At 35.7% G+C, this 26,230-nt stretch overlaps 1 protein-coding gene across 3 annotated transcripts in view; it reads right to left on the bottom strand.

The window, feature by feature from the left end:
- Window positions 1-8,252: 8,252 nt before the first annotated feature.
- ARL6IP6 (ARF like GTPase 6 interacting protein 6) overlaps window positions 8,253-26,230 on the bottom strand; it is a 40,876-nt gene continuing 22,898 nt past the window's right edge. For 2 of the 3 annotated variants that reach the window (XM_086718625.1, XM_086718626.1), the window contains 2 exons: window positions 11,572-11,647; window positions 8,253-9,814 (listed from right to left, as the gene is read on the bottom strand). In XM_086718625.1, coding sequence (XP_086574751.1) covers window positions 9,779-9,814; window positions 11,572-11,647 — 112 coding nt within the window. In that variant the 3' untranslated portion in view covers window positions 8,253-9,778. The remainder of the gene's footprint in view (window positions 9,815-11,571; window positions 11,648-26,230) is intronic. The other variant, XM_025935109.2, reaches the window with a different exon arrangement.

Here is a 26,230-nt window from a genome sequence, read left to right as displayed (position 1 = left end):
TATATACAATTAATCTTGTGGGTAAAAATTCTGGAAAGTAACCAAGAGTTGTTTTGTGGTACCACTGTGAAAGAGCAGTGAATGAGATGGAAATTGCTGACATGTATCCTGGCAGCCTTTTCTTTCCAACAAAATTTAATAATACTGTTGCCTTGACACCTCTTCCAGCACCATACTCCCAGTTTCTCCCTCTGTTCCCAGAAATCAACATTTGTTTTACACTTGCTTACACAGAATTAACTGCTGAGATGGGCCCATCTTAGACTCCCTGAAATCATATTTTCTTTGTCTTTAGAGATGACTGCAAGGCCAACCACTTAGTGGCTTTGGGTCGGCCTCAGAATCGATCTGGATAATCAGTTTGGTATAACATGTCAGGGAAGATATGAAATCCTAAGAACCGTTCAAAATTAAAAACAAAAATCCTCACACACACCCCCCCCCACACATAAAACTTTTGTAGGTGTTGGCTTTACTACTGAAAAGCTTAGCCTTTTTTTTTTTTAAACTACCATTTTAAATTCTGTCAGCACAATTTATGTATCAAAAAGATAGGACTTTATATATCTGTATTTTAGCTAGATACTGAGAAAGTAATTACTACTTCTAGGCAAGTTATAATCATTTATAATTCTTAGTGCTGTACAAATCTGCCTAAGGTGAAAGTCAGTATGCTGAATCTGAAAGTGTAATGAGAGTATAATTTTCCATTTTATATCAACTACAACTAATGCTTACACTGTTGGGGGCTGCAAGTTCATAGTGATATAAAATATAGAGTGCACGACATTTATTTTATCAGTTTGAGCACCTTCAGAGTGAGCAAATTTCCATTTGTGTTCAGGTTTGGAGAAACAATTAAAATGAGAATCATACTTTTAAGTGTCATATAGGCATCCAATAAGAAATATTTCATAAAACTGATATAATAGTTTTAAATTGAAGGACCTACTAGAGTGAATCTCAGAAAAATTCTTAAAAACCTTTCTTGAAGTGCTTGGGTGGATCAGGCAGTTGAGCATTCGACTCTTGATTTCAGCTCAGGTCATGATCCCATGGTCTGGGACCAAACCCCACATTGGGCTCTATGCTGATGATGCTTGGGAGTCTCTCTCTACCTCTCTCTCTGCCCCTCCCCCGCTAGAGCTCATGCTCTCTCTCAAAGTTAAAAAAACAAAAACAAATTTTTATACTTCACCTCATGGCAAGTAGAAGTCTACAGACACAAAAAAGAATCATGGACGTATATTTTATAGATAAAAACCATTAATAGTTCCTATTTGTTCCCTAATAAGAACTAAATTTCTACTTTGTAGAAGAGTCTCAGAAATAAAATCAGTGGAAAAACAAACAAAAAACACCTTAGTTTTTCCTAGAAAAAAATCTTAGATAAGAAATTTAAATAATTTTAGTAGTTTATTGCTATGCAAAACAGGCAGATACTCCCCCAATCTAACAATTAAAATCTTAAACAATTAGAAATTTCTTGGTATTTATGGGGCGCCTGGGTGGCGCAGTCGGTTGGGCGTCCCACTTCAGCCAGGTCATGATCTCGCGGTCCGTGAGTTCAAGCCCCGCGTCGGGCTCTGGGCTGATGGCTCAGAGCCTGGAGCCTGTTTCCGATTCTGTGTCTCCCTCTCTCTCTGCCCCTCCCCCGTTCATGCTCTGTCTCTCTCTGTCCCAAAAATAAATTAAAAGAAAACGTTGAAAAAAAAAAAGAAATTTCTTGGTATTTAAAACATAAATCTTAAGGATATAGGTAATGCAAAAAATGTAACAAACCACCCTCCATGGTATATGAACAGTGAAACCAAAAGATAAGTTTGTAAAGTATATTATAGCAGGGCACCTGGGTGTCTCAATCAGTTAAGCTTCCAACTCTTGATTTTGGCTCAAGTCATCTCACAGTTGTGGGATCAAGCCCCACATCAGGCTCTGTACTGACAGAGTGGAACCTGCTTCACTCTCTCCCACTCTGTCTCTCCCCAACTCATGTGCATGCGCAGTCTCAAAAAAAACTTTAGAAAATAGAAATAAAAAAATAAAATACTTGTGAGTACCCCCCCACACACACACACACTTTTAAGCTTAAAAATTTCAAACTGAGGACTTCTTACACTCAATTTGGGTCCATTTTTTCAGCATGGATTTGAAACATTTCTGACTTTTTCTTGAGTAGCAGAGGTCAGAACTTTAACTCAAAGTATGTATTTCAATTTGTTTGTAACACTTTTCCTAGCGGTCCCTTACATACACATTTGCACTTTTTCCCCATAATGTTGTCAAGTTGTCCACTATCAACTGTCATTGTTCTGCCCTTTTGTATGTCTTCCTGGGATATTCTTACACAGTTTCTTCTAAATTTCAGTATATATGAGAGTTTAGTGTCATTGTGAATTTGGAAGTTTTGTTGAACACAACTTCTTCAGATTGTAAGTAAAAATTACCATCCTAAGCTCTGATGTTTGACAAACCATCTTCCATTGTTGGATACTTCTTTACTCAGAGCAATGACTTATAGTTTTGTATAACTTAGGTCTTTATCCCAGTAATTCTATACGTAAGACCACTTTACTATGGAGGCTGGTTCTGATATATTAATTTATGAAAATCTAAATAAATTACATTTAGATTGTCCTTTATTTGTACCACTTATCTGCTAAATCCAATGGCACTGCAAATGGTCAGATCTAAAAGAAATCCAAGAATAGGTTTTATTTTAAAAGTCACAATTATACATTCCTTTTACCTTTATATTTCTGAAAAATTTCAGTATTTTACAAAACGGTATTTGTACAAGTGTAGGAAACACATGTTTATAGGAAGTTTTCTTAGTGTCTATATAAGATACACAAGATCTGAGGTTACTTCTTCCAAAATTATTTTTCATTTATCCTTACACAAATTTGTAATTCGATGCAGATTAAATGTTCAATAAATGTCACAATTACTGAGCACCTGTTGTAAGCTTCAGCCTAAGTATTGTGTACATTAAAAAACAGTCTAAAAGAGTCTTTAGGAAGATGAGTCATTACAAAATAGAAAGGCTGGATAGTATATGATAGTTTTTAAAATTAGTAGTAAAAGCAATGAGTCCAGGTGGCAGAAATCATGGTAGGACAAAGTTTTTCAAAGTTTTGTGGACATGTAGTGGTGAAAAGTTGATATGCAATGAATTCTTAGTTTTTTTTTTTTTTTTTTTAAGTTTACTTATTTATTTTGAGAGAGAGAGTGTGCGTGTGAGCAGGGGAGGGACAGAGAGAGGAGAGAGAGAATCCCAAGCAGGCTCCATGCTGTCAGCACAGAGGCCTACGTGGGGCTCCAACTCACAAACCACGAGATCATGACCTGAGCCAAAATCAAGAGTCCAACGCTTAACCAACTGAGCCACCCAGGCATCGTGAATTCTTAGTTCTCGATCTTAAACATCAGAATCTAATTTTAGCTAGATAAGAAAGTAATTTTATTCTAAGATTAGGGAGTATCTTACAGAATTGAGAGAAAGGCCAAAAACTAGGATCATAAAACGACAGAAATCAAGGAAAGCGTGGTAGCAGAGATTATAGCTAAGAGAAGCTTCAAAACAGCCTAGTTAGAATTCTATTAGTGGCCCAATCACGGCTGAACACCCTAGAAACCACTGCCAATGCCAAAGAATGGTACAACAGCGAATACATTCTAAGCTTTCTGTTACTGTGTCATTCATTCACAACTCAAAACTCTGCCAGGAGCATACAAGTGGTGGCACCAAGGTTTGGGAGAAGTGGTGGCACCAAGCAATCAGTTTGGGAGAAAGAAAATATCTAATCTCTTAGCCTTCTCTAATGTAATGCAGTCTTCCCTCCCACAAACACCTAACAAGGAATTCCGAACACCTAATCCCATACACAATTTCCCATGATTATACTTCTTCAAAACATCATCCCACTTAACAAAATAGTCATCTCTCATTCAACTAAGAATGCACTCTTCCTCACAGAAAGACAATCAAGTTTCAGGTTACTATATTCAGTTCCATATCCAGGACCTCAGGAACGTCCATTCCTCCCCAGTTCTATATTAATCCCATCACAATATTCTGCAATCTATGCACATTAGATCAGCCAATGTCAAAAATCCTATATATAACAATGGAAGAAACAAAAAAGTAAAGCTAAATTTGGTTTAAAAACACACATGCCATAGAAAGGAATATAGGTAGAGGCTATATAGCTCTGTTTTTGAAACTGGTCATGAGACCCTAGATAGTATTCATGACTTAGTTTATCCAATCCCATTCCATGTTCCCTTGACTTTCAGCCAGAATTCTTAATGGGTGTAGGTTTTTTATCCAGTGGGGTGACTAAAACCTTATTCCTGAGGAATTTAAGCCCCTGTGTTAAGACTATTTAAAATATTCTAACTTGATTTCCCCTTGGTGGATTATCAACCACTACACTCAGTACCTTACCACCCATTTTGACAGTACGCAGGGCTTTAAGGTACTTGAAATGGCCAAATGTGGTCTGGTTTCAGTTTCCAATTCAACAACAGCATTGTTGTATATAACCTTTGTGGAAGCATTTTTTTTTTAAGTGAACTGAATTGTTTGACCAGAAGTAGTAGTATGTGAGAAACGTTAATAATATACAAGGTCACTGTAGTTAATGACTAGTGTCTGTGACAGACCTTGCCAGCCAGAGGTCCAAATGGGTACTGGCACAGAGACAAGTCCTCTCAGGCTAGTAACTCTCTCATCTTGAGAAACAGCATATTCTATCTGGTCTTTTGGAGAATGAACACCTGATCTTGGAACTCCAGGTAACCTTGATCCTGGCTGTCCATTCTAAACAGGATATTATCTAGACCTAATAAATATAAATCAGGGATTCTCAACCTTGGCACTATTGATATTTGGGCCCAAATTACTTTCTATTGTGGGGAGGTGCCCTGAGTATTATAGATGTTTAGCTGCATCTCTGGTTTATCAACTAGTCGCCAGTAGCACTCCACAATTGTGACAATCAAAAATGTCTCTAAATATTTCATTAAATTGTTGTATTTTACCCCTGAGAAGCAAAATTGCCTTCAGATGAGAATCACTGACCTAAGTGAATCCTTTGAGTTCTATCATCCAGAAAAGTGTCCTGAGCCAGTCCTAAAGGCATAAGTAAGTTGTGTGATCACATTCCCAGTATGCTCTTCTGCCATGCTGCCTCTTTTCATTCAATTCACAACTATCACCTCACAAGAACTCCGTATAGATAACTTGATGTTGGAAAAAAATTCAAGCTTGACTTATAGGTGGTTCTGTGTATTATGTTACTACCAGCCACACAGGAGGTGGTGGGGAGCATTAAATCCCCTGTTCACGGTTGGCAGCAAAGGAGAGGACAGTCAGTCCTCCTAGGGACTTGTGCAGTTCATTTTGTCTCCTTGGCTTGAAGGGATATGGTATGAAATAAGATTATGAATATTCATGGAAAGTGAACTTGGGGTTTGGCTGGATTCTTGGGTGCTTGGAAAAGGATTGGTGCCAACTTAAGAAAGGTTGGAAGGGGTATATAGGTGGATTTCTTAAAATGGACCCAGAATGTGAGCAAGTTTCTGAGCTATGTTAACGCTCACAGCAAAGCCCTCACTGTGAGAGAGGCCCTGAATAATTAGGTAACAAGATAACCTTTTCTGTAAATGTTAATATCTTGTCAAGCCAGTGCTAAATGGGAGTATTAACAAAGTGCCAAGATAGCAAGGATGGTGTACAAACAGAACTGCACTTTCAGAGGCTTTTCTGGCAACTGCCTCCTCCTCTCCCTCACCTTCTCTACTTTCCCCACTTCGCTTTTGCCTAGAGCACTTCTACTGGTAACATATCTTGGGAGTCAGCCAGCTCCCTGGTAACCAACTCATTTCATTAGAAGAGGTAATGTTTTAGTTTTGTCCTCATTGATACACAATACGGGTTTTTTTTGCTTTTTTTGCCCTTGACATTTCTGGCAGCACCACCATTTATGGATTTACTAAATAATTATACATTATCATGAATTCCCACACATTGTTCTGGCCAAGGAACTTATTACACAGGAGACATAAGATAAAGTGCTTGAAGACTTAGTTATGAAGCCAGCTAAAAGACAACACTCCCAATGCAGTGTTTATATTCAACAACTGATTTTTAATGCTACTTCTCCCATTCCTGTATTAGCTCCAAGAACTAAGAAGCTTCTATTTCACCCAATTATCCTCTAATAAAACATCTGCTTTTTGTTCCTCTGACTCCATACTCTACTGTTTTTATAGATTTTAGTACTTAGGAGTTAGTTGAAAGAAATTAGTTGAAAGTAACTGGAAGTTCACACAGCCACATGGTAATTTTGGATTCTTTATGCCACCAGGTAATCTTGCAAAAAAAAAAAAAAAAAAAAAAAAAAGAGGGTTGCCATGTTAGTTGGGGTTTTAACCTTATGATACAGTTGCTTCACAAATAAGAGCAGGGAAGAGTATGGAAGGAAAACTGAAGATTCTCTGAGGGGTATTCTTACGTTGTCAAATATAGTGATAAAAGAAAGAGCTTAGACCTGTCTAAATTTGGTCAGTCTCTCAGGGAAGAAACATAGTTGGTCAAGGCAGTAGCCAAAACAAAAATAAAAGAATAGATGCAGAAGAAGTAAAGTCTAAGGCAGTTAAATAAGACAATAACTTCCACCTGTATTTCCTTGCTGTTATATGTAACATGTATTTGAACAAATTTCCCATCTCTTTCTGTTGTCTGTGTTAGTACTAAAATGACTGTTTAATTAGCATGATTTGCATAACATCAATGAGAATGTAGCAAAACTTGAAAAATGAACATAATCCAAAGGCCTTGGCCATGAATACAGTAAACAATAGCTGCACTGTTGGGTATGAGTATTTTTGGAAATTGAAGTATAAAAGGAATGGAATGTGTGTGGAAACTGAATAGCCAAGAGTGAACTGTAGTGAACATTTGTCTTTTTTGATGATTACACATTCAGCCATCCCAGAAGAGTTCCAGATGTTACCTTCAATTACAGAAGCCAAAAGAATAGGCACATGACCCAATCTTGGCCAACTGGGCACTCTCTCCAAGGACTCTGAACCCTGAGCTAATCTTGCAAGGAATAAGAAAAATGACAGGAAGGATTCATTATATCATCCTGACCAGGCTGCTCCCACTCTCAAGCAGACTCTTTGCTTCCTCTTCCTGTACTTTCCACCACTAGTATGTCCTGGTTCCTGCCCACCAGTTCTGAGAGCCACTGGATATCCTTCCAATAAACTCCCTTTTTCTCAAGGTAGTCAGATGGTTTCTGCTGTTAGCAATATAAGGTCCTGATACAATCAGGAACATGAACAGAAATGGGAAAATGAATACAGAAAACCTCTTAAAATGTTTTTACTAGAAACCTATCTTTTAAAGAACCTACTTTTGATACTGGATATTTTTATGGGCTGCAGGTTTGTCCCCTCCCTAAATTCATTTGTTGAAACTCTAATCCTCCAAAAAACAGCATTTCTAAATTACCTGCCTATGGGAGGTAAGTAATTAGGTCATTAGGGTGGAGGCCCCATGATGAAATTCGTGTAAGAGGAAGACAGCTAGCCCTCTCTCTACCATGTGAGGATACAATGAGAAGACATCCTCTATAAACCAGGAAGAGGGTTTTTCATTGAAATCCAACCTTGCTGGCATGCTTGTTGTGATCACAGAGGCCAAGAGAGATGAAAAACTAGGACTGTCCCAGCTTTGGTTATGTACCTATCCTTAGCCAATCACTCTGCTATGGAAGAAGGATGATTTATATTTGGACCTTATGATGGACTGGAGACAGGAACTTCCCAAGAAAAAGAAGTGCTAGGCCAGCAGAAATAGCGCTCCAAAAGAAATATCTTATAGATATATATCTATATGTATTTATATTATATATAAATGTAGTATCTTAAAGATACCTACATATAGAAGATGTGCTGTAATATTTTTCCTAGTCATATGACACAAAGATCTGGAAGGACTATCCAAATTTGAGGGAGAGGGCTTTGAAGGGTGGAGAAAAGAAAAACTAATTTTGTTACAACTTAGGAAGAACTGGGAGGGTATGAGGAGGAAGGCAGGGAGTGAAAAGAAATTCATTTCAACAACCACTTTAGAAGGAATACTTTAAGCCATGGGATTTGTATATGTATGTAAGTGTACACACACACACACACACACACACACACACCTCCCCCCATATTAATGTAAACACTTCAGATAAATTGAGACACAATTTGTTATTTCCAATGAAACGTTTTTGAGTAGTAAAAAAGTGTTAAGACTTTTAGAAATATCAAATCATTTACTCAGTAACAACACTTAGCAGATAACAGGAACATACTGCACATATTCATTTCCCATTTAGCCTGAATAAAGTAGTTTTGCTACACAATGCTTTCCTAAGATAAGTTGTTCCATGGCCAGAGAAAATAGCATTTTAAATGGTCTATCTTTCTAAAAATTGAAGCGACTTTCTAAACAGGTATTTAGAAAGGAAGTGGGAACAATTAAGCTTAATTGCTATGAAAACAAAAACTAACACCACAATTATAGAACATTTAAATAGGAAAATTATGAAACTATATATAAAAAACTTATACATATATACATTGTATCAAAATACCTTCTTTCTATTTTGGTAACTAGAATTTTGAGATTAAAAACAAAGTAGTTCAAGCATTTCTAAATATAAAAATTTCAGATTTATATTTATTAAAAACAAAATAATATCAGTTCTGTTGGAGTAACCATATATACACCAAGACAAATATCGCAACTGGAAACAGAAATAGTGAACAATTCAAATTTCTTAATATTTTAATGGCTTAAGTAACTTACTTTTTTTTCAGTCCTTTTTTGCTAAAATAGGTTTATTTAATTTTAAACTCAGATCAGTGCAGTTTGTCTTTTTTGGTGGGTTTTTTTTGGTTTTTTTTTTTTTGTTTGTTTTGCTTTTTTTAAAAGACAAAATACTCATTTAAAATTGTAGGTATTAGGTTTGCACCAACTAAAAAATAACATTTACATTTGTCTAATGTAACAATCTTAAAAACATACAAATTCAGTATGTAGTAGAAAATATGTAAAAAAAAAAACCCAAAAACCGCATAAGGAACTATACCCCATTAAAAAATATAAATGCACCCTTCTACTGATTATATGACTACTGAAAACTAAATATTCTGATTTAAAAGTAGCTTCTATAAAATGTCAAAGTAGTAGGCATTGTTTGCTTTCCTCATTTAATGAATAAATAAGAAGTATTTCCATTTCAGTTAAACAGTACTACTAGTACTTCTTAGCAAAAATGTAGTATTATAGATAGCATTGCCCTGTATTCAAGTTTTTATGTTTGATCTCCATTAAAATGTTTTCTATAATTTATAAGGACAACACATACAAAAGTAAAAAGATGAGGTAAACATCTTACACTTTTAAGAAATTACTTGAAACTTAATACTCAGATATTCTCAATGCCTAAGCTCTAGAATGATGGTTATGAAGGTCCTCCTTTAAAAAACAACAACAAAAGATGGTCCTCCATAATGTCGATGATATGATACATATCTGAACCACATAACGAACAGCAGGTTTCTTGGTCTTCTGAGTAGGCAAATGATGTTCTTCCCTGTGATTACAAAGCAATCATGACTAGGTTTTGCCAAAAATATTGCTTCGGTGTAGGTTTACATGAGGCACCATGCTACAGTAAAAGCAGCTACAATGCCATTCAAAATTGCCATGCTATAGCCCATGTGGAAAGAGTGTCCAGTCAGTTTCCTAGGGGGGAAAAAAACGAAAAAAGGAAAATGTAATTTGGAATAACAGAAACACCATCAGTTTTCACTGAAAATGCTTACAACGTAAAAATGTTTCCCTAATATTTTATACATTAATACACGTTAAAAAATAATATTAGACATTTGTAGGATTAATAAATAGAGTGACCTTAAGTTCTCTGCCAAAACTGTCCTATTTATCAAATACAGTTTTTCAGTGTCATTACTTAGAGCAAAATGTTTTTAATCCCTTATACTTCTTTACTGTGCCTCATAGTCACTGAGTGTATCATAACCTAATTCTAGGTTTAAATCTTGTTACATTACAAACATGCTCTTTCATTAATTAGCACTGTTTCCTTGTTCTCTTGTTTAGAACTAAAAATACATATTATTTCAGGTATCTGTCCTGTTTGTTCCATCTTTGGATTACGTGAAGAAACTCTACTCTTTATAAGCACTAAAAACAGCACTTTCCATATGTGAGTCATGAATCAGATTATGTCTTTTATAGACATTTCAGTTCTCAATAGGTTACTTAATTGAAGTGGCCTTCAATGAGTTCCTAAGTATCAGTAAAGGCACGTCTCATGTTTTACGACTACTCAGTGCCAGCTTGCTTATGTGCACAGATTTCCCCTGACATTTGATTCCTCTATTTTACAGTAATTTTACATTTTCTTTAAGATTTCTTCCATTAACTATTGCAATAATACTCTTTGCTTATCCTCATAAAGATGAGACATGATAAAAAGAATAGAAGCTAATGTCCAATTAGTGTCAGAGGCAGAAGATCTTTTCCTCAGTGGAGCAATCCAAATCGAGGACATATAGGGAGGTGCACTAGCAGGAATAAGAGCCCAAAATCATTAGTAGTAGGAGCTCTGGACTGAGGGTCACCATGTCTATTTCCTCACCTCCTTTCCTAAGAACAGGTCAAAGACAGAGAGGTACTTGGATCTGAAGTAACATTTGAAGGATTCTAGTCTTACAAGATCTGTGGTAGGGAGCAAAGAAGATACGCTCTTCAAAGAACATCACCTTTGCATTCATCTAAGACTACTGAAGGCCCTGATACTTCCTGATAGCTGTTGTTATTATCATTACACTTTCCACTCAACTTACTCACCTTGGAACTAGTTTAAGATACTTCTCATGGACATTAAGGGTTAATCTACTCAGCTGCACTAACCTACTACATGGTAAAATGAAATAGATATTTTAGATGCTTTACTTCTAAAAATTATTCCTTCAAATACATACTGATTAGTGAACAGAAAGCTAATCATAAAATTAAACTATCAGCATTGTCATTCATTATTTAAAGAATATTAATGACCCATGAACATTTAAATTCATACTAACAAAATGAAGTTAATCATGGAACAGAATTTCAGGAGTTAATTGTTCTCTTTCACTAGTTTTTGACCCTGCACTCCCATAAAAATAGGAAAACCTCTGAAGTAGTTTACCAAACTTTAGGAAATTATAAAAACTTACAATGTTGGTATAAATGAATTTTACTGAGCTATACATGCTCGAATGTTCAGTGACCTTTACAGAACAGGCAAAGCAAGGAATTTTAATGGCAATGAAGAAATGCTCCAGAGCAGATTCTCAGTCTTTCTACCATCTCAAACGCACCATATCCCTCCCCACTAGAAACACAGTAGCAATTGTCACGCATGTACTGCTAGGCAATAGACTTAAAATCTTTGAGTAATCACTTGCTTTAAAACTCCTTTTCAAATTACTCACCATGATTTTCTTCTCTCCGGAAAGAAAGACAACCCCTGCCCGCAGGTTTCCTCTCCTATGACTTACTTGTGAAGTCCTGTAAAAAACTGACGGTATCTTGGTTGCCCTTTGTCAACATCCTTCATCTCTTGTAAAGGGCAAGTTTTGAATTGAAAAATTGGGCCTAAGTATGGTGCTTATTTTATTCAATCTCTCTCTATATATGCATGTTACTTTTAAAATTAAAGTATACACACACACAGTGAAGTGCAAATGCCTGACATGCATACAGATCAATGAATCTTTATCAGGTTACACCTTCATGTACCAACCACCCAGATCAAATACAAAACGTTTCCAGTACCACAGAAAGCTTCTTTGTTCCTCTTCCTTCCCCCAAATCCTGAGATAACCGCTATAACCATTTGTTACCACGATGCCTGGTTTCACCTGTTCATCTTACATGCCCTCAAATAGTATGTCTTCTTCTGTGTCTGGATTCTTTCCCTCAATATTGTGTCTGTGAGATTCATCCATGTTGTTTTATGTAGCATTAGCATGTGCTCTTTTGTACTGCAGTTTAGTACCCCGCTGTATAAAAATAACAAAATGTATCCGTTCTACTACAGAACATTTGGATTGTTTCCAATATGAGGCTTCTATACATATGGATACTATGAACATGATGGTACACATCTCTGGTGGGTGTGAGACATCTGCACTCATTTCTCATGGGTATATATCCTAGGAATGGAATTGCTAGGTTATAAGGGAGATGTAAATTTGGCTTTAGTAAAAACATCAAACATTTTCTCAAAGTAGATGACTACTGTACACGTCTACCAGCAATATCTGAGAGTTTCAGTAGCTCCACGCTGCCACCAACATTTAGCATCATCAGTGTTTTACACGTTAGTGGGTCTACAGATTATGTTGTTGAGGTTTGAATATTTATTTTTCTGATGACAAACATACTTACTGCTCATTCAAATATCCTCTTTTTTGAAGTTCCTGTTTATCTTTTTGCTCATTTTTCTATTGGTTTATAGAGTCCTTTGTCAACAGTATGTGTCATAAATATCTTCTCCTGTTTATGGCTTGTCCTTTCACTCTTTAATAAGATCCACTGATGAACAAGTTCTTAATTTAAATACAGTCCTTTTTTTTTTTTAAATGACTAGTATTTTTTGTGGCCTTTTCGATAAATCTTTGACTACGGTTATGAAAATAATCCATTTTTTAGGGAAGTTGTATTGTTCTCCTTTGACATTTTGGTCTATAATTCAACTCAAATTAATTTTTTATGTGGTATAAGGTAGTGGCGAATGCTCATGTTATACCTTTTGGAAGTCCAATTGTTTCAGCACAATTTATTGAAAAGACCATCTTTTCCCCCCTCATTAAATTCCCATGTTACCTTTGTCCTAAGTCACATAAGCATCTATGTGTGGGTGTTTTTAAGCTTTCTATTCTATTCTTTGGGTCTGTTTGTTTATCCCTGATGAAATCAACAACTTTCCTATATAGCAGGATTAGTGAACTAAAAAAAAAAATATGCTATACACCTAAAACTAATATAACACTGTATGTTAAACTAACTGGAATTAAAATAAAAACTTACAAAGCCAAAAAAATATTTAATGCTAAAATATCCTTATATTGAAGACTACAAAAACTCAGAAGCACAACTAACAATAATGTGTAAGACTCATATGAAGATAAAAATAAAACTTTACTTAAGAAGATCTAAATAAATAAAAGACATCCCGTGTTCATGGAATTGAAAACAACATTTTGAAAATGGCAATAGTCCCTAAATTGATCTATAAGGTCAATGCAATTCCTCAATTTTCCTTTCCAACTGCCTTTTTCTGCAGATATGGAACAAGTTGATCCCAAAATTTGTATGGCAATAAGAGACCCCAAATTGTCAAAACAATACTGAAAAAGAACAATGCTGGAGAACTCACACTTCCCAATTTCAAAACTTGTTACAGTAATCAAATGGCATGATACTGGCATAAGGATAAACATATAGACAAATGGAATAGAATTAACAGTCCAGAAATAAACCATAGATCTATAGACAGTTAAATTTCAACAAGGGTATCAAGACCACTTAAGAGGGAAAGAATAGTCTTTTCAACAAATGGTGCTGGGACAAATGGATGCAAAAGAATGAATTTGATCCTTTAACTCATACATTATACAAAAATTACCTCAAAATGGACCAGATCTACATGAAATAATTAAAACTCTTAAGAGGAAGAAAGGTATAAATTTTTTCAACCTTGAATTATGCAATGATTACTTAGATAAGAAACTCAAAAAAAATTAACTGAACTTCATCATATTAAAACCTTCTCTGCTTCAAAGGACACTATCAAGAAAGTGAAAAGACAATCCAAGGAAAAGAAGAAAATATTTGCAAATCATGTTTTGTTTTTTGAGAGAAAGAGAGCAAGCAAGCAGGGGAGGGGCTGAAGGGAGGGAGAGGGAAAGGGAGAGGGAATCTCAGGCAGGTTCCATGCCCAGCGTGGAGCCCAATGTGGGGCTCAATCTCATGACCATGAGATCGTGACCTGAGCCAAAATCAAGAGTCGGATGCCTAACCAACTAATCCACCCAGGTGCCCCTTGCAAATCATATACCTACTAAGGATCTACTATCTAAGATATAAATAAATTCTTAGGACTCAAAAAAAAAGGGCAAATACTCCAATTTTAAAAAGGGCAAAGCATTTGAATAGACAGTTCTGCAAAGAAGATATACATTGGCCAACAAGCACATGAAAGGATGCTAGACATCATTACTCACTATAGAAATGCAAATCAAAACCACAATGAGTGAATACTTCATACCCACAAAGATGGTTATAACACAAAAAAAGAAAAGAAAGAAAACAACAAGTATTGGTGAGGATGGAGAAGTCAGAAATTTGACTCATTGCTGGTACAAACATAAAATGATATAGCTACTATACAAGAGTTTGATAGTTCTTCAAAGAGTTGAGTTACTATATGATCCAGCAATTCCATTCCAGGTGTATACTCAAGAACTGAAAACATGTTTTTACACAAAAACCTGCACCTGAAAGTTCACAGAAGCATTATTCATAAGAGCTAAAAAGTAGAAGCTAAGCAAATGTCCATCAACTGATAAACAAAATGTGGCATATTCATACAATGGAATATAATACAGCCATAAAAAGGAAAGTACTGATACATGCTATAGCATGGATGAACTTTAAAACCAGTATGCTAAGTAAAAGAAGTCAGACATTAAAGACCACATTCTAGGACTTGTATGATTCTATTCACATGAAATGCCCAGATAGACAAATCTACAAACAAAAACTAGCCTAGGAGTTTCCAGGGTCTGGAGGAGGGGATAACAGAAGAGTAACTGATCATAAGTATGGGGTTTTCATTTTGGAGTGACGGAAATATTCTGGAATTGGAGAGTGATAATGATTGTATAAGATAGAGAATATACTAAACATCACTGAGTTACACACTTTAAAATGGTTAGTTTTATGTTATGTGAATCACACTGCAATTAAAACTAAAACTTTATGGGGCGCTTGGGTGGCTCAGTTGGTTAAGCATCCGACTTCTGCTCAGGTCATGATCTCACAGTTCGTGAGTTCAAGCCCCATGTCAGTCTCTGTGCTGACAGCTCAGAGCCTGGAGCATGCTTCGGATTCTGTGTCTCCCTCTCTTTCTCTACAGCACCCCCCCCCCCCTCCTTGCTCATGCCCTCTCTCTGTCTTTCAAAAATAAATAAACATTAAAAAAATTTTAAAAAAATAAAACTTTACCCAAAGACATTAAAAGAGTATCTGAGTGAAGAGAAATATCTACCATAATCTAGGAATACTCAATACTGTAAAGATATCAATTACTTTGAAAAGAAACCATGAATTCAATGCAATCTCAGTAGTAGCTCAACGAAATTACTTTGGTGGGAAACTGACACTTTGATACTAAGCTCACCTGACACAGTAAAGGTGCAAAAGGAGCAAAGAAAAATTCCGAGAAATCAGAAAAGTTGTAACATAAAAACAAAGTAGTTTAAAAAAAGAAGGAAACAGAATCAGAAATAAAAAGACACCGGAAAAGACTTCAGCATCCCAAACCAGATCTGTTTGTAAGAGTAAGTATACAGGGGCTGGGGGAAGAGGTGACTAAATATATGCATGGAGATTTTACATTTTACCAATAGGCATTTTTAAGAACTTAGATGGAACAAAACTGACAATTATTTCAAGTTCCTTCTTGCTTATTCCTAATCATGGATTTTCATTTACCAGGGTAGAGAAATCAAGACTCAGTTTATTATCACTTTAAAAGAGCTGTCATTATATTTACATTTACATGGAATAAAAAGAATTGGTTATTTTAGGCAGTTTCCTTTCAGTTCTTTGGTTTTATTGTGTAATTCCCACAAGTTTTCTGAATATTAAGAAAAAAATAATAAGACTAATGTCATGTTTTTCGATTAAAAGGGGGAAATGCCTGCAATTCCAGTGTTTATAGGTTCTCGATAGGCTCACTCTCAGTGTGAGGCTCAAGCAGTACTTGAAGTCTATGACAAATTCTTAATTTTAATTTGCCTGGATATGTAAGACAAGGCACTTACTGGTCTTGAGCAGAATAAAAATAAAAACCCTACTGGTCCAAAGCATCTATTATGTGCTGTTTCATTCAGTTTTATCATGAAGTCTACTAAGGATCCCAAAATGTTTTTTACTGTTCTAAGTCATTCATGACCTTTTATTTTCATAATCTGAAGCAATCACACACTGGTAGGCAAATAGTAATAAAACATAGAGGTGGGGGCGGAGGCCTTGAGAAGGTTGGGTAGAGTATATACAATTTTTGCTCATTAGTTCTTCTATGATTTCATGAAGAGAAAGGTAAGGAAAAGAAAAAGATCACATTTCAGAAGAATGATAAGCCTGATGAAGGGTAGCACTTTCCGGGGGCACCCAGCTGACCCAGTAGCTGGAATAGGTGACTCTTGATCTCAGGGATGTGAGTTCGAGCCCCACACTGGGTGTAGAGATTACTTAAAAATTAAAAAAAATTTTTAGGAAGGGGTAGCCCTTTCCTCTATTGTGTATTTTAGAACAATAAGGCATAATAACTATGGTTTTAAAATCCTATATAATAAAGTATATTATGGGAAACTTGATCAGATATAAAATAAAAAAGTTTCTATCCAGAATAAGTAAAACGTCAGCATTAATTAATATTAATACTGTCAAACCCATAAAAGTGGGTGTCAAGCTGATTTGATTTTGTCATGCCATATGGATTTCTAATTTGGACGATACTACTGAATAGGTGGAAAACACACATACACCCACACTACACACACAGAAAACAAATCCTATCGTCTCACAGTATGATATAATGGAAATGTCTAACTCTGAAAACCTTCCATTTTATTTCAGTATTCACAAGGTCTCTGTAATAGGCTGAAAGAACTTTTGAAAACGACAGGACTGCTTTTTAGAGATCTGCTACAATTATTATTTCAATTATGAATGTGAAAATGAATTCAAGGTGAAATTCCTTCCAAGCTACTCATATTCTCTCCATATACCTAAACATACTATACCAGATTAATTTTCCTAAAATACCCTCTTGTTCAAAATGCTTTTGTGTCAACTGTATATAAAATTTTGAGTAGAGCAAACAATACAGTTAACAAGGTCAAGTTTTCTTAACAATGTGAATTTTGACCCAAGCTTTTAGTGTGGCAATGGACCAACAGACAAAAGAGGTACCACTGTAAAGGACAAAGGACAGAACCAGGAGAAGTGAACTCACTCTTAAGATTTCCTATTTATCAGGTGAAGGGCTGGACCAGATTAACTTAAGGTCCCTTCCAGTTCTAAATTTCTGTAACTATTAAAAGTAGCAGGGACAAGGTAAAAATACTTGAAAGAGATTACATAGGTTTTTTTTCTACCTATTAAAATAGGTTAGTGATCAACATTACCTGTACTTCAACTAAAACAATGATGTAGGGAGTAGAACTACATAAATATTTTAATTCCAAAGAGTCAATCAAGGAGACCCAAAATATAATGAAAATTAACAGATGACATCTCTAACATAAGAATTCAAAATAATTTTAAAATTTAAAAATAAGTAGAAAATAGAACTTATTGACAAAACCAGAATGTTTCTTATAGGAAATGTTAGAATTACTACATGTGCTAAAAGGCAACCAACAGAATGAGACAAGATATTTGCAAACAACATATCCATAAAGGGTTAGTATCCAAAATCTATAAAGAACTTATCAAACTCAACATCCCAAAAACAAATAATCCAGTAAAGAAATGGGAAAAACATATGAATAAACACTTCTCCAAAGAAGACATCCAGATGGCCAACTGACACATGAAAAAATACCCAACCTCACTCATCGTCAGAGAAATACAAATCATAAGCACACTGAAATACCACCTCACACCTATGAGAATGACTAATATTAACAACTCAGGCAACAACAGATGTTGGCGAGAATGCGGAGAAAGAGGATCTCTTTTGCATTCTTGGTGGGAATGCAAGCTGGTGCAGCCACTCTGGAAAACAGTATGGAGGTTCCTCAAAAAACTAAAAATAGAACTACCCTACGACCCATCAATTGCACTACTAGGTATTTATCCAAGGGATTCAGGTGTGCTGTTTCGAAGGGGCACATGCACCCCAATGTTTATAGCAGCACTATCAACAATAGCCAAAGCATGGAAAGAGCCCAAATGTCTATCAACGGATGAATGGATAAAGAAGATGTGGTATACACACACACACACACACACACACACACACACACACACACTGGAATATTACTCGACAACCAAAAAAGAATGAAATCTTCCATTTGCAACTACGTGGATGGAACTAGAGGGTATTATGCTAAGCGAAATTAGTCAGAGAAAGACCAAAATCATATGACTTCATTCATATGAGGACACAGAACAGATGAACACAAGGGAAGGGAAGAAAAAATAATATAAAAATAGGGAGGGAGACAAAATATAAGAGACTCTTAAATAGGGAGAACAAATAGAGGGTTACTGGAGGGGTTGTGGGAGTGGGGATGGGCTAAATGGGTAAAGGGCATTAAAGAATCTACTCCTGAAATCACTGTTGCACTATATGCTAACTAACTTGGATGTAAATTAAAAAAAAAAAAAAAAAAAAGAGTTACTAAATGTGTATTATGTTGGGATAAAGTTCTACTGCAACAAATTTCTAAAATCAAAATGGAAATGAGAAATATTATTCAGTAATAATAAAAGATATTAGAAAAATATGGTTATAAAGGTAAGTTCATTATAATGGAACTATTTCCATATCCTAAAAGATTAACTATAAAAAAGATACTATTTGGTTCTGGTTCTAAAGAATTCCTCTCCAATAATAAAGAATCCTGCAACAACGTACTTAGTTGGTTCCTGTTAGTGTTTAAGCATTGGAGCTCTGTACTTAGATGCATTTGAATGCCAGCTGGGTCATTTAGAAGGGGTATGAAGGTAGAAAAATTGACCTAACACTCAATTCTCCAAAATGGAAACAAAAATAGAATCTTCCCTTATACAGCTAAGAATCAGTCGTCTGGCACATAGCAAATAATCAATAAATGTTAGCCACTATAGAGTAGAGAAAAGAAAGCTAGCTGCAGATGAGATTTTAAAAAATTCTTTACATTCCATTTCATTCTCTCTTCTTTTAAGCAAAACACCTACAACTAGACCCATCCCAAAGCCAAAACAAAGAAACAAAAAATAAGATTATACAAACAGACCCAGGAGGTAGATAAGAAAGAAACTGAAGAATTATGGGCTTGTATATGTATATGTGCATTTCTGCTTGGTATTATCCTCTTCCTACAAATTCATAATCACTTTCCTTTATAATTCACTAGAGAACTTAGACTTCCAATATTTATATCCAGATTTTGTAGTCTGGAAATGTACTTTCTAGCAGTATATTTATATTGGCATTTAATAGTAACTTATAAAATGTATAAAGTATAGAAGAATTATATTTTAATTATTTACATTTTATAGGAATGGAATACATATAAAACTTAAGATTCAAATGAACTCAATGATTCTAGCAATTAAAGGAAACCACACATTCAGGTACTGAATAAGCCATTGCCAAAATTTCAAATAAATTGCCTTTGTTCATTTAAGAGACCAACAGATTCAAAGTAGGTCTATTTTATTTTTTAATTTTTATTTATTTATTTACTTATTTTTGAGAGAGCGAGCGAGCGAGCTGGATAGGGGTAGAGAAAGAGGGAGACACAGAATCTGAAGCAGGCTCCAGGCTGCAAGCTGTCAGCACAGAGCCTGACCCGGGGCTCAAACTCACGAACCGTGAGATCGTTGGACACTTGACCAACTGAGCCACCCAGGTGCTCCAAGCAGGTCTTTTTTCTTGTTTTATGTTGTTGATTGTTTTTACTCCAGTGTTGGTTGACTCTGAACTAAATCTCTGTACTACACACCAGACTACTCTCTCTTGAAGTCTTCACGCCTATATCATATCACATCCTATATCATAAATTCCAATATTTATTTTCCCTCATATATATTTCCACATTTAAGAAACACTTCTACGGGGGCGCCTGGGTGACTCAGTCGGTTAAGTATTCAACTTCAGCTCTGGTCATGAACTCACAATGAGTTCAAACCCTGCCTCAGGCTCTGTGCTGACAGCTCAAAACTTGGAGCCTGCTTCAGATTCTGTGTCTCCCTCTCTCTCTGTTCCTCCCCCACTTGCACTCTTTCGCTCTCTCAAAAATAAAGATCAAAAAAAATTTTTTTAAAGACACACTTTTATGACACAACTCCTCCCATATGAAACAGTAACTTCATTGCTGACTGATTTTGATCTAAGCAGAAAGCTCTCTGTGCTTGCCAGAATACGAAGTTATATCAAGGGCCTACAATAAGAACCAACTGAGGGCATGTGAGCGGCTCAGTCGGATAAGTGCCCAACACCTAATTTTGGCTCAGGTCATGATCTCTTGATTTGTGAGTTCAAGCTTCAGTGTCGGGTTCCATACTGACAGTGCAGAGATCGCTTGGGATTCTCTTTCTCTCTCAAAATAAATAAACTGAGAAAAAAAAAAGAACCAACTGGCTATTTGTTTCTGTGTCTGGCTCAGTTGGAGACAGGATGAGCTAGTTGGTACTAATCTATTCCCCTTTCACATATCTGAGCCTTTTATTTTTCATTCCATTCCTAGAAAAGAAATCTCCAATTCCCGAAGAATTTTAAGCTATGTGAGCTTTGGTTGGAATAACTGTCAGTTCTTTATCTGGAATCAAAAGTTCTTAGCCAAACCCAAAATCTGAAAGAAACTAAGCAACCAACATTTCAATTACTTGCAAAGCATTTCCTTTTATGTTTCTTTCAGAAACACAAAATGATACAACTTCTTTTGTACTCTTTGTCCTAAGAATTACTTATTAGAAATTGCTGGAGAATAAAACTGTGTGTATTCCAACTAACTTTACCAATGGTATTTAGGACATAAGTGTTAGAATTTCAAAAAGACTGCTTCCTTCCCTTAGCAAATGCTCTCATTAAGGAAAACACAACATACATTCACCCCTTACTTTATACTCTAAAGTTCTTTATTTTATAATTTTCTCAATTCTCTATTCTTTTACTTCAACAAAAATTACATAATGAATTATGTGTATCAGGTGTTACATATGGGAGATAGAGAAACTAGCAAGAATCAGTACTTCCCTCAGTATTGCCCTCAAACGCCAGAGCCTAATGACACAGTGTCCTCAGTGTTAAAAGTTTTACAGACATTACTGAACAGAAAGGAACCATCAGCTTGTAGCAGGGGAGAGATTTTCAAAAAGGGTTAATGCCTGATCTAAAACTGAGTATGAGGAAATTAAGAGTTCTTTTTTAAAAAAAAAGGTTTATTTATTTTGAGAGAGAGAAAGAGTGCATGCATGAGCTGGGAGGAGAGGCAGAGGAGAGAGAAAATCAAGCAAGCTCTGAGCTGTCAGTGTAGAGCCCAATGCACAGGGCTCGATCCCACAAACTATGAGATCATGACCTGAGCTGAAATCAAGAATCGGATGCATAACCCACTGAGCCACCCAGGCACCCAAGGAGGTTAAGAAGTCTAAAGAAATAGCAACATGGACAGTGCAGGAGATGGTTAATGGTTTGGTATGGTTAGGCTGAAGGACCTGGAAAGTCAACTCTCTTTCAAGTGGAATTTAACCATGGCTCTACTACTTTATAAAACTACTTTAACCTACCTGAAAATCTAATTCTTCATCTTGAAAATGAGAATAACAGTTCCTCTCCTTAGTGTTTCTGTGAAGACTGAGATACTATTAATAATACTTGTTGCAGTGCCTAGCATTTATTTCAGCACACACACAATAAATGCCAGCCTTTATTTTGTGCCCTTGACTGGTGGGAGTTACTAAGAGAAGGAAGAGCTGAAGGCAATGCCAGGTTTCTCACTTGAGTTACTGGCTAGATAAAATATTCACCATGATATGGAACCCAAGAAAAGAAACAGGATGGTGGGCAGTGGAAAATAATGAAGGCAATTTTAGATACACTGTAGTGAAAACACCTGCAGGACACTGAGGTAAAAATTCCCAGCAAGCAATAGGAAATACAAATAAAAACCAAAGGGGAGGTTTCCCAGGAAAAGAGGCTCAAGATGGGCCAGATAGACTAGGAAGTCTTCAGCCAATTAGTAGTAGCTGAAAAAAAAGTGATTCCACAAGTGAGTAGCAGTGATCAGAAAGCTGGAAAGAAAAATAGGAGGTAGTGGTGTCACAGAAATTAACAAAGAAAAGCATTCTGAAGAGCAATCATAAGCCATTTCAAATAATGGATTGAAAAATGAACATTAAAGTTTATAATCAGGAGGACTGCAGTCAATTCAAGGAGAAAAAAATTTAGGATGGGGTGCCTACAAGACACCTATGGTAGCAACTGCAGTCACTGCGGATATAGGGCTTACCTCTTCTCTAGTTTCCCAAGACGCCTAGATGTGGAGAAGAAAACTGGACATGAGGATTTTTTTCTCTAACACAGGAGAAACCTGAATGTTTTAGAAATACTCTAAGAAGATTAGATACAAGAGAAAGGCTGAAGTATATGAAAAATGGACATGCAGGGGTGGACAGGGCATGAGATCTAGAGCAAAGGAAGTAAAATTAAGTTTGGGCAGGAGGAAGAACACTCCATTTGCTGAGAATGGGTGGGATAATAGTAATGTATGTAAAGTAAGTTTGTAATCATGAGAGGGGAATGAAAGAAGCAGGAAGCTCACTCATAATGAACTTTTGGTGACTTGACATGGAATCCACTGAAGAGTGTGATGTGATACAGATTTGGTATAACCACGGCAGGGGTGGGGGGTAGAAAATGGATGTATGGATGGATGGATAGATAGTGCTAGCTGAGATTCTAGTTCAGACTATGAGGGCTGTTAACTCTAGTTACTCAGATCTTAGTTTGGATGACTCAACTATGCCTCATTATCCTCTTCATATGGAACACCACAGGCCTTGGCCTATTTTAGAATGAATTTGAGGTCTTCTGCTATTTTAACATTTCACTAGCTTTGCTCCGGGCTCTCTCTCCTACTTGAGCTTTCTTTTGACCTCTAGAACTTTGCAATTTTATAGAACAGGCACTTCAAACTTTTTCCTTTACACATGACCTGGTAAAAGAAAGCTAGTTTTTCCTACAGTTCATAACAACTGAAAATACAAAATCTTATTTATTTACTTTGGGGTTCCTATTTTAAAGTTTGAATTAAAATTATTTTCCTTGCCACTAAATTATGTCTCCTACTCCATTCTTAACCCCGAAACACATTTCCCAGGCTTGGCAAGGAAGTCACTTTGGATTCACGATATAAAAGGAGAAGTGAAATAAACACAAAGGGCTTTACAGTCATTTTATTTTTTTTTAATAATTTTAAATAACCTCATGGTAAACTTTCCTGCTTATTCAAATAGGTAGCCTTTAGTTGAACTTTCATTGCTACTTTAGTGTCATTATTCATTCATTAAAACTCAGATATACAGTAAGAGTTAATAAGTTTATCAATTAGGTATGAAGTAGTTCTTTGTGTTCCAAAATTGAGATCTAATTTTTAGAAATGGGTGTCATATCCTTAAGGCTATTAAACTAAGCAATTAGAATGGAACTATGTGAATAGACAAGCCTACCCCACCTAATATATATATTTTTTATGCCCAAATTAAAAATCTTTTGTAAGCACTACCTAATTTCAGACCCTATGATCCACAAAGCTAAAAATGGCTCCTGACAGAAAAAGTGCACTGACTTGTCTTAAAAGTCTAGTCCATATTCAAAGTGTAGTCCACAGACCAGCAATATATAAGCAATGCCTGTGAATTTCTTAGAAACTCAGAATTTCAGATCCCACCCCAGACATAATGAATCAAAATCTCGATTTTCAGCGAGATCTTTTGGTGATTCTAAAAGCTTCAAAGTAAATACTGATGGTCTCTATTTGGAAATCTATAAATTAGCAAGGAGATTTCTAACCAGACCATCACTTCAGAAGTCTATCCCGATTACTTTCTATACCAAAAGTTCAAATTTATTGTAATTTTAAAGAAATAAGTTGAACAAATAATTATAAAACTTGTTTATGGTATCATGTTCTAAACAGATTTTATGACTTCTTTAAATTATTATATGACAGGGAACTCAAGAAATCAAGCAAAAGACTACATGGGAAGAAAAATTTCTCTTATTTCTCTCTTCCTATTATATATTTACCTTGCTAGCATAGTGGCTACACACTGGGTGTATAAGTGTGTACACATACATACATTCAAAATAACCTATTAGTATAAAAAGATGGCAAAATATTTTTGGAATGAAGCATCAAAGAATAAAATTAAAACTTTTTTTAAAAATATAATTTATTGTCAAATTGGTTTCCATAACAACACCCAAGTGCTCATCCCAACAAATTAAAACTATCTTATTAGTTAGTTTACCAGATTTTAAAGCATAGTTATATCTGGGTAGAGTGATATATTTCAAATGCATACACAAATATAAACCATATACACACATATTCACATTCGTATATAGTCACAAGATTTTACTAATACAGAAATAATTATAAAAATAACATGTGCTAGGGGCGCCTGGGTGGCTCAGTCGGTTAAGTGTCCGACTTCAGCTCAGGTCATGATCTCTCACTCCGTGAGTTTGAGCCCCGCATCGAGCTCTGTGCTGCCAGTTCAGAGTCTGGAGCCTGCTTCAGATTCCGTGTCTCCCTCGCTCTCTGCCCCTCCCCCACTCACGCTGTCTCTATCAAAAAATGAATAAACGTGGGGCGCCTGGGTGGCTCAGTTGGTTAAGCGTCCGACGTCAGCTCAGGTCACGATCTCGCGGTCCGTGAGTGCGAGCCCCACGTCGGGCTCTGGGCTGATGGCTCAGAGCCTGGAGACTGCTTCTGATTCTGTGCCTCCCTCTCTCTCTGCCCCTCCCCCATTCATGCTCTGTCTCTCTCTGTCTCAAAAATAAATAAACTTAAAAAAACAAAACAAAAAAACAAAAAGCTGCTGAGGATTCAACTCAGTTTAAAAAAAAATGAATAAACGTTAAAAAAAATTAAACAAAAACAGTAACATGTGCTGTATGATTATGGTTTTGTAAAAAAAGAAAATATTTGCATGTGTATAGATTTTTTTTTTAAATATGGAGGTAAACTAGCCTGTTAACACTAGTTATATTTCAGGGTTACTTAAAATCAGACTCTGAAAGCCTTTTACCTTCAAAATTATATAATTCTGTGTTTTATGATGAGTTTTTAAGAATTCTATAATCACAATAAAAAATCAGTAAGGAGAAATTTTAAGATACAATCACTGTCCCAATAATTTTCTAAATTACTGAAAAATACAAAATGCTTTTAAAATATAAAGTCATTAGGGAGACCTGGGTGGCTCAGTCTGTTAAGCATCCAGCTCTCAATTTCAGCTCAGGTCATGATATCATGGTTCACGATATTGAGCCCCACATCAGGCTCTGCTCTGATGCTGAGCCTGCTTGGGATTCTCTCTCTCCCTCAAAATAAATAAATAAACATTAAAAAAATAATAAAATAAAATATAAAGTCATTAGAAACATGACTGTGTATGTACTTCAAGATTTCATGATAATTCTAAGGTAACAATTATCTGGATAAACACTTAAAAGATGTTAAAAAATGAGGAAATACTTAATGTTGAACTGTAACGTATCATTCTTAAAAATACATAAGAGCTGATGGTGCACATTTTGAGCATTTGCTCCATTGCCCCATTACCCTTGTAATTAATCTAATGTTTTGCATTATAAATATCAGTTAATAAAATATCTACCATCTTAAAGGAAAAATTTGCTCATTTATCAATCTACACAGTAGTAAACTATATAAGAGAATTTAGAATTTCAACTTTAAGGGTTTCCTCATTTTTTTTTAATTTTTAAATATTTTTTTTCATGTTTATTTATTTTTGAGAGAGAGAGAGAGAGAATGTGAGGAAGGGGCAGAGAGAGGGAGATACAGAATCCAAAGCAGGCTCCAGGCTCTGAGCTGTCAGGACAGAGCCCGATGC

The sequence above is a fragment of the Puma concolor genome, chromosome C1 (genome assembly GCF_028749965.1).
Source record: "Puma concolor isolate L17-30 chromosome C1, mPumCon1.1.hap2, whole genome shotgun sequence".
Lineage (NCBI taxonomy): Eukaryota > Metazoa > Chordata > Mammalia > Carnivora > Felidae > Puma > Puma concolor.
This window is presented reverse-complemented; position numbering and strand designations above follow the sequence as displayed.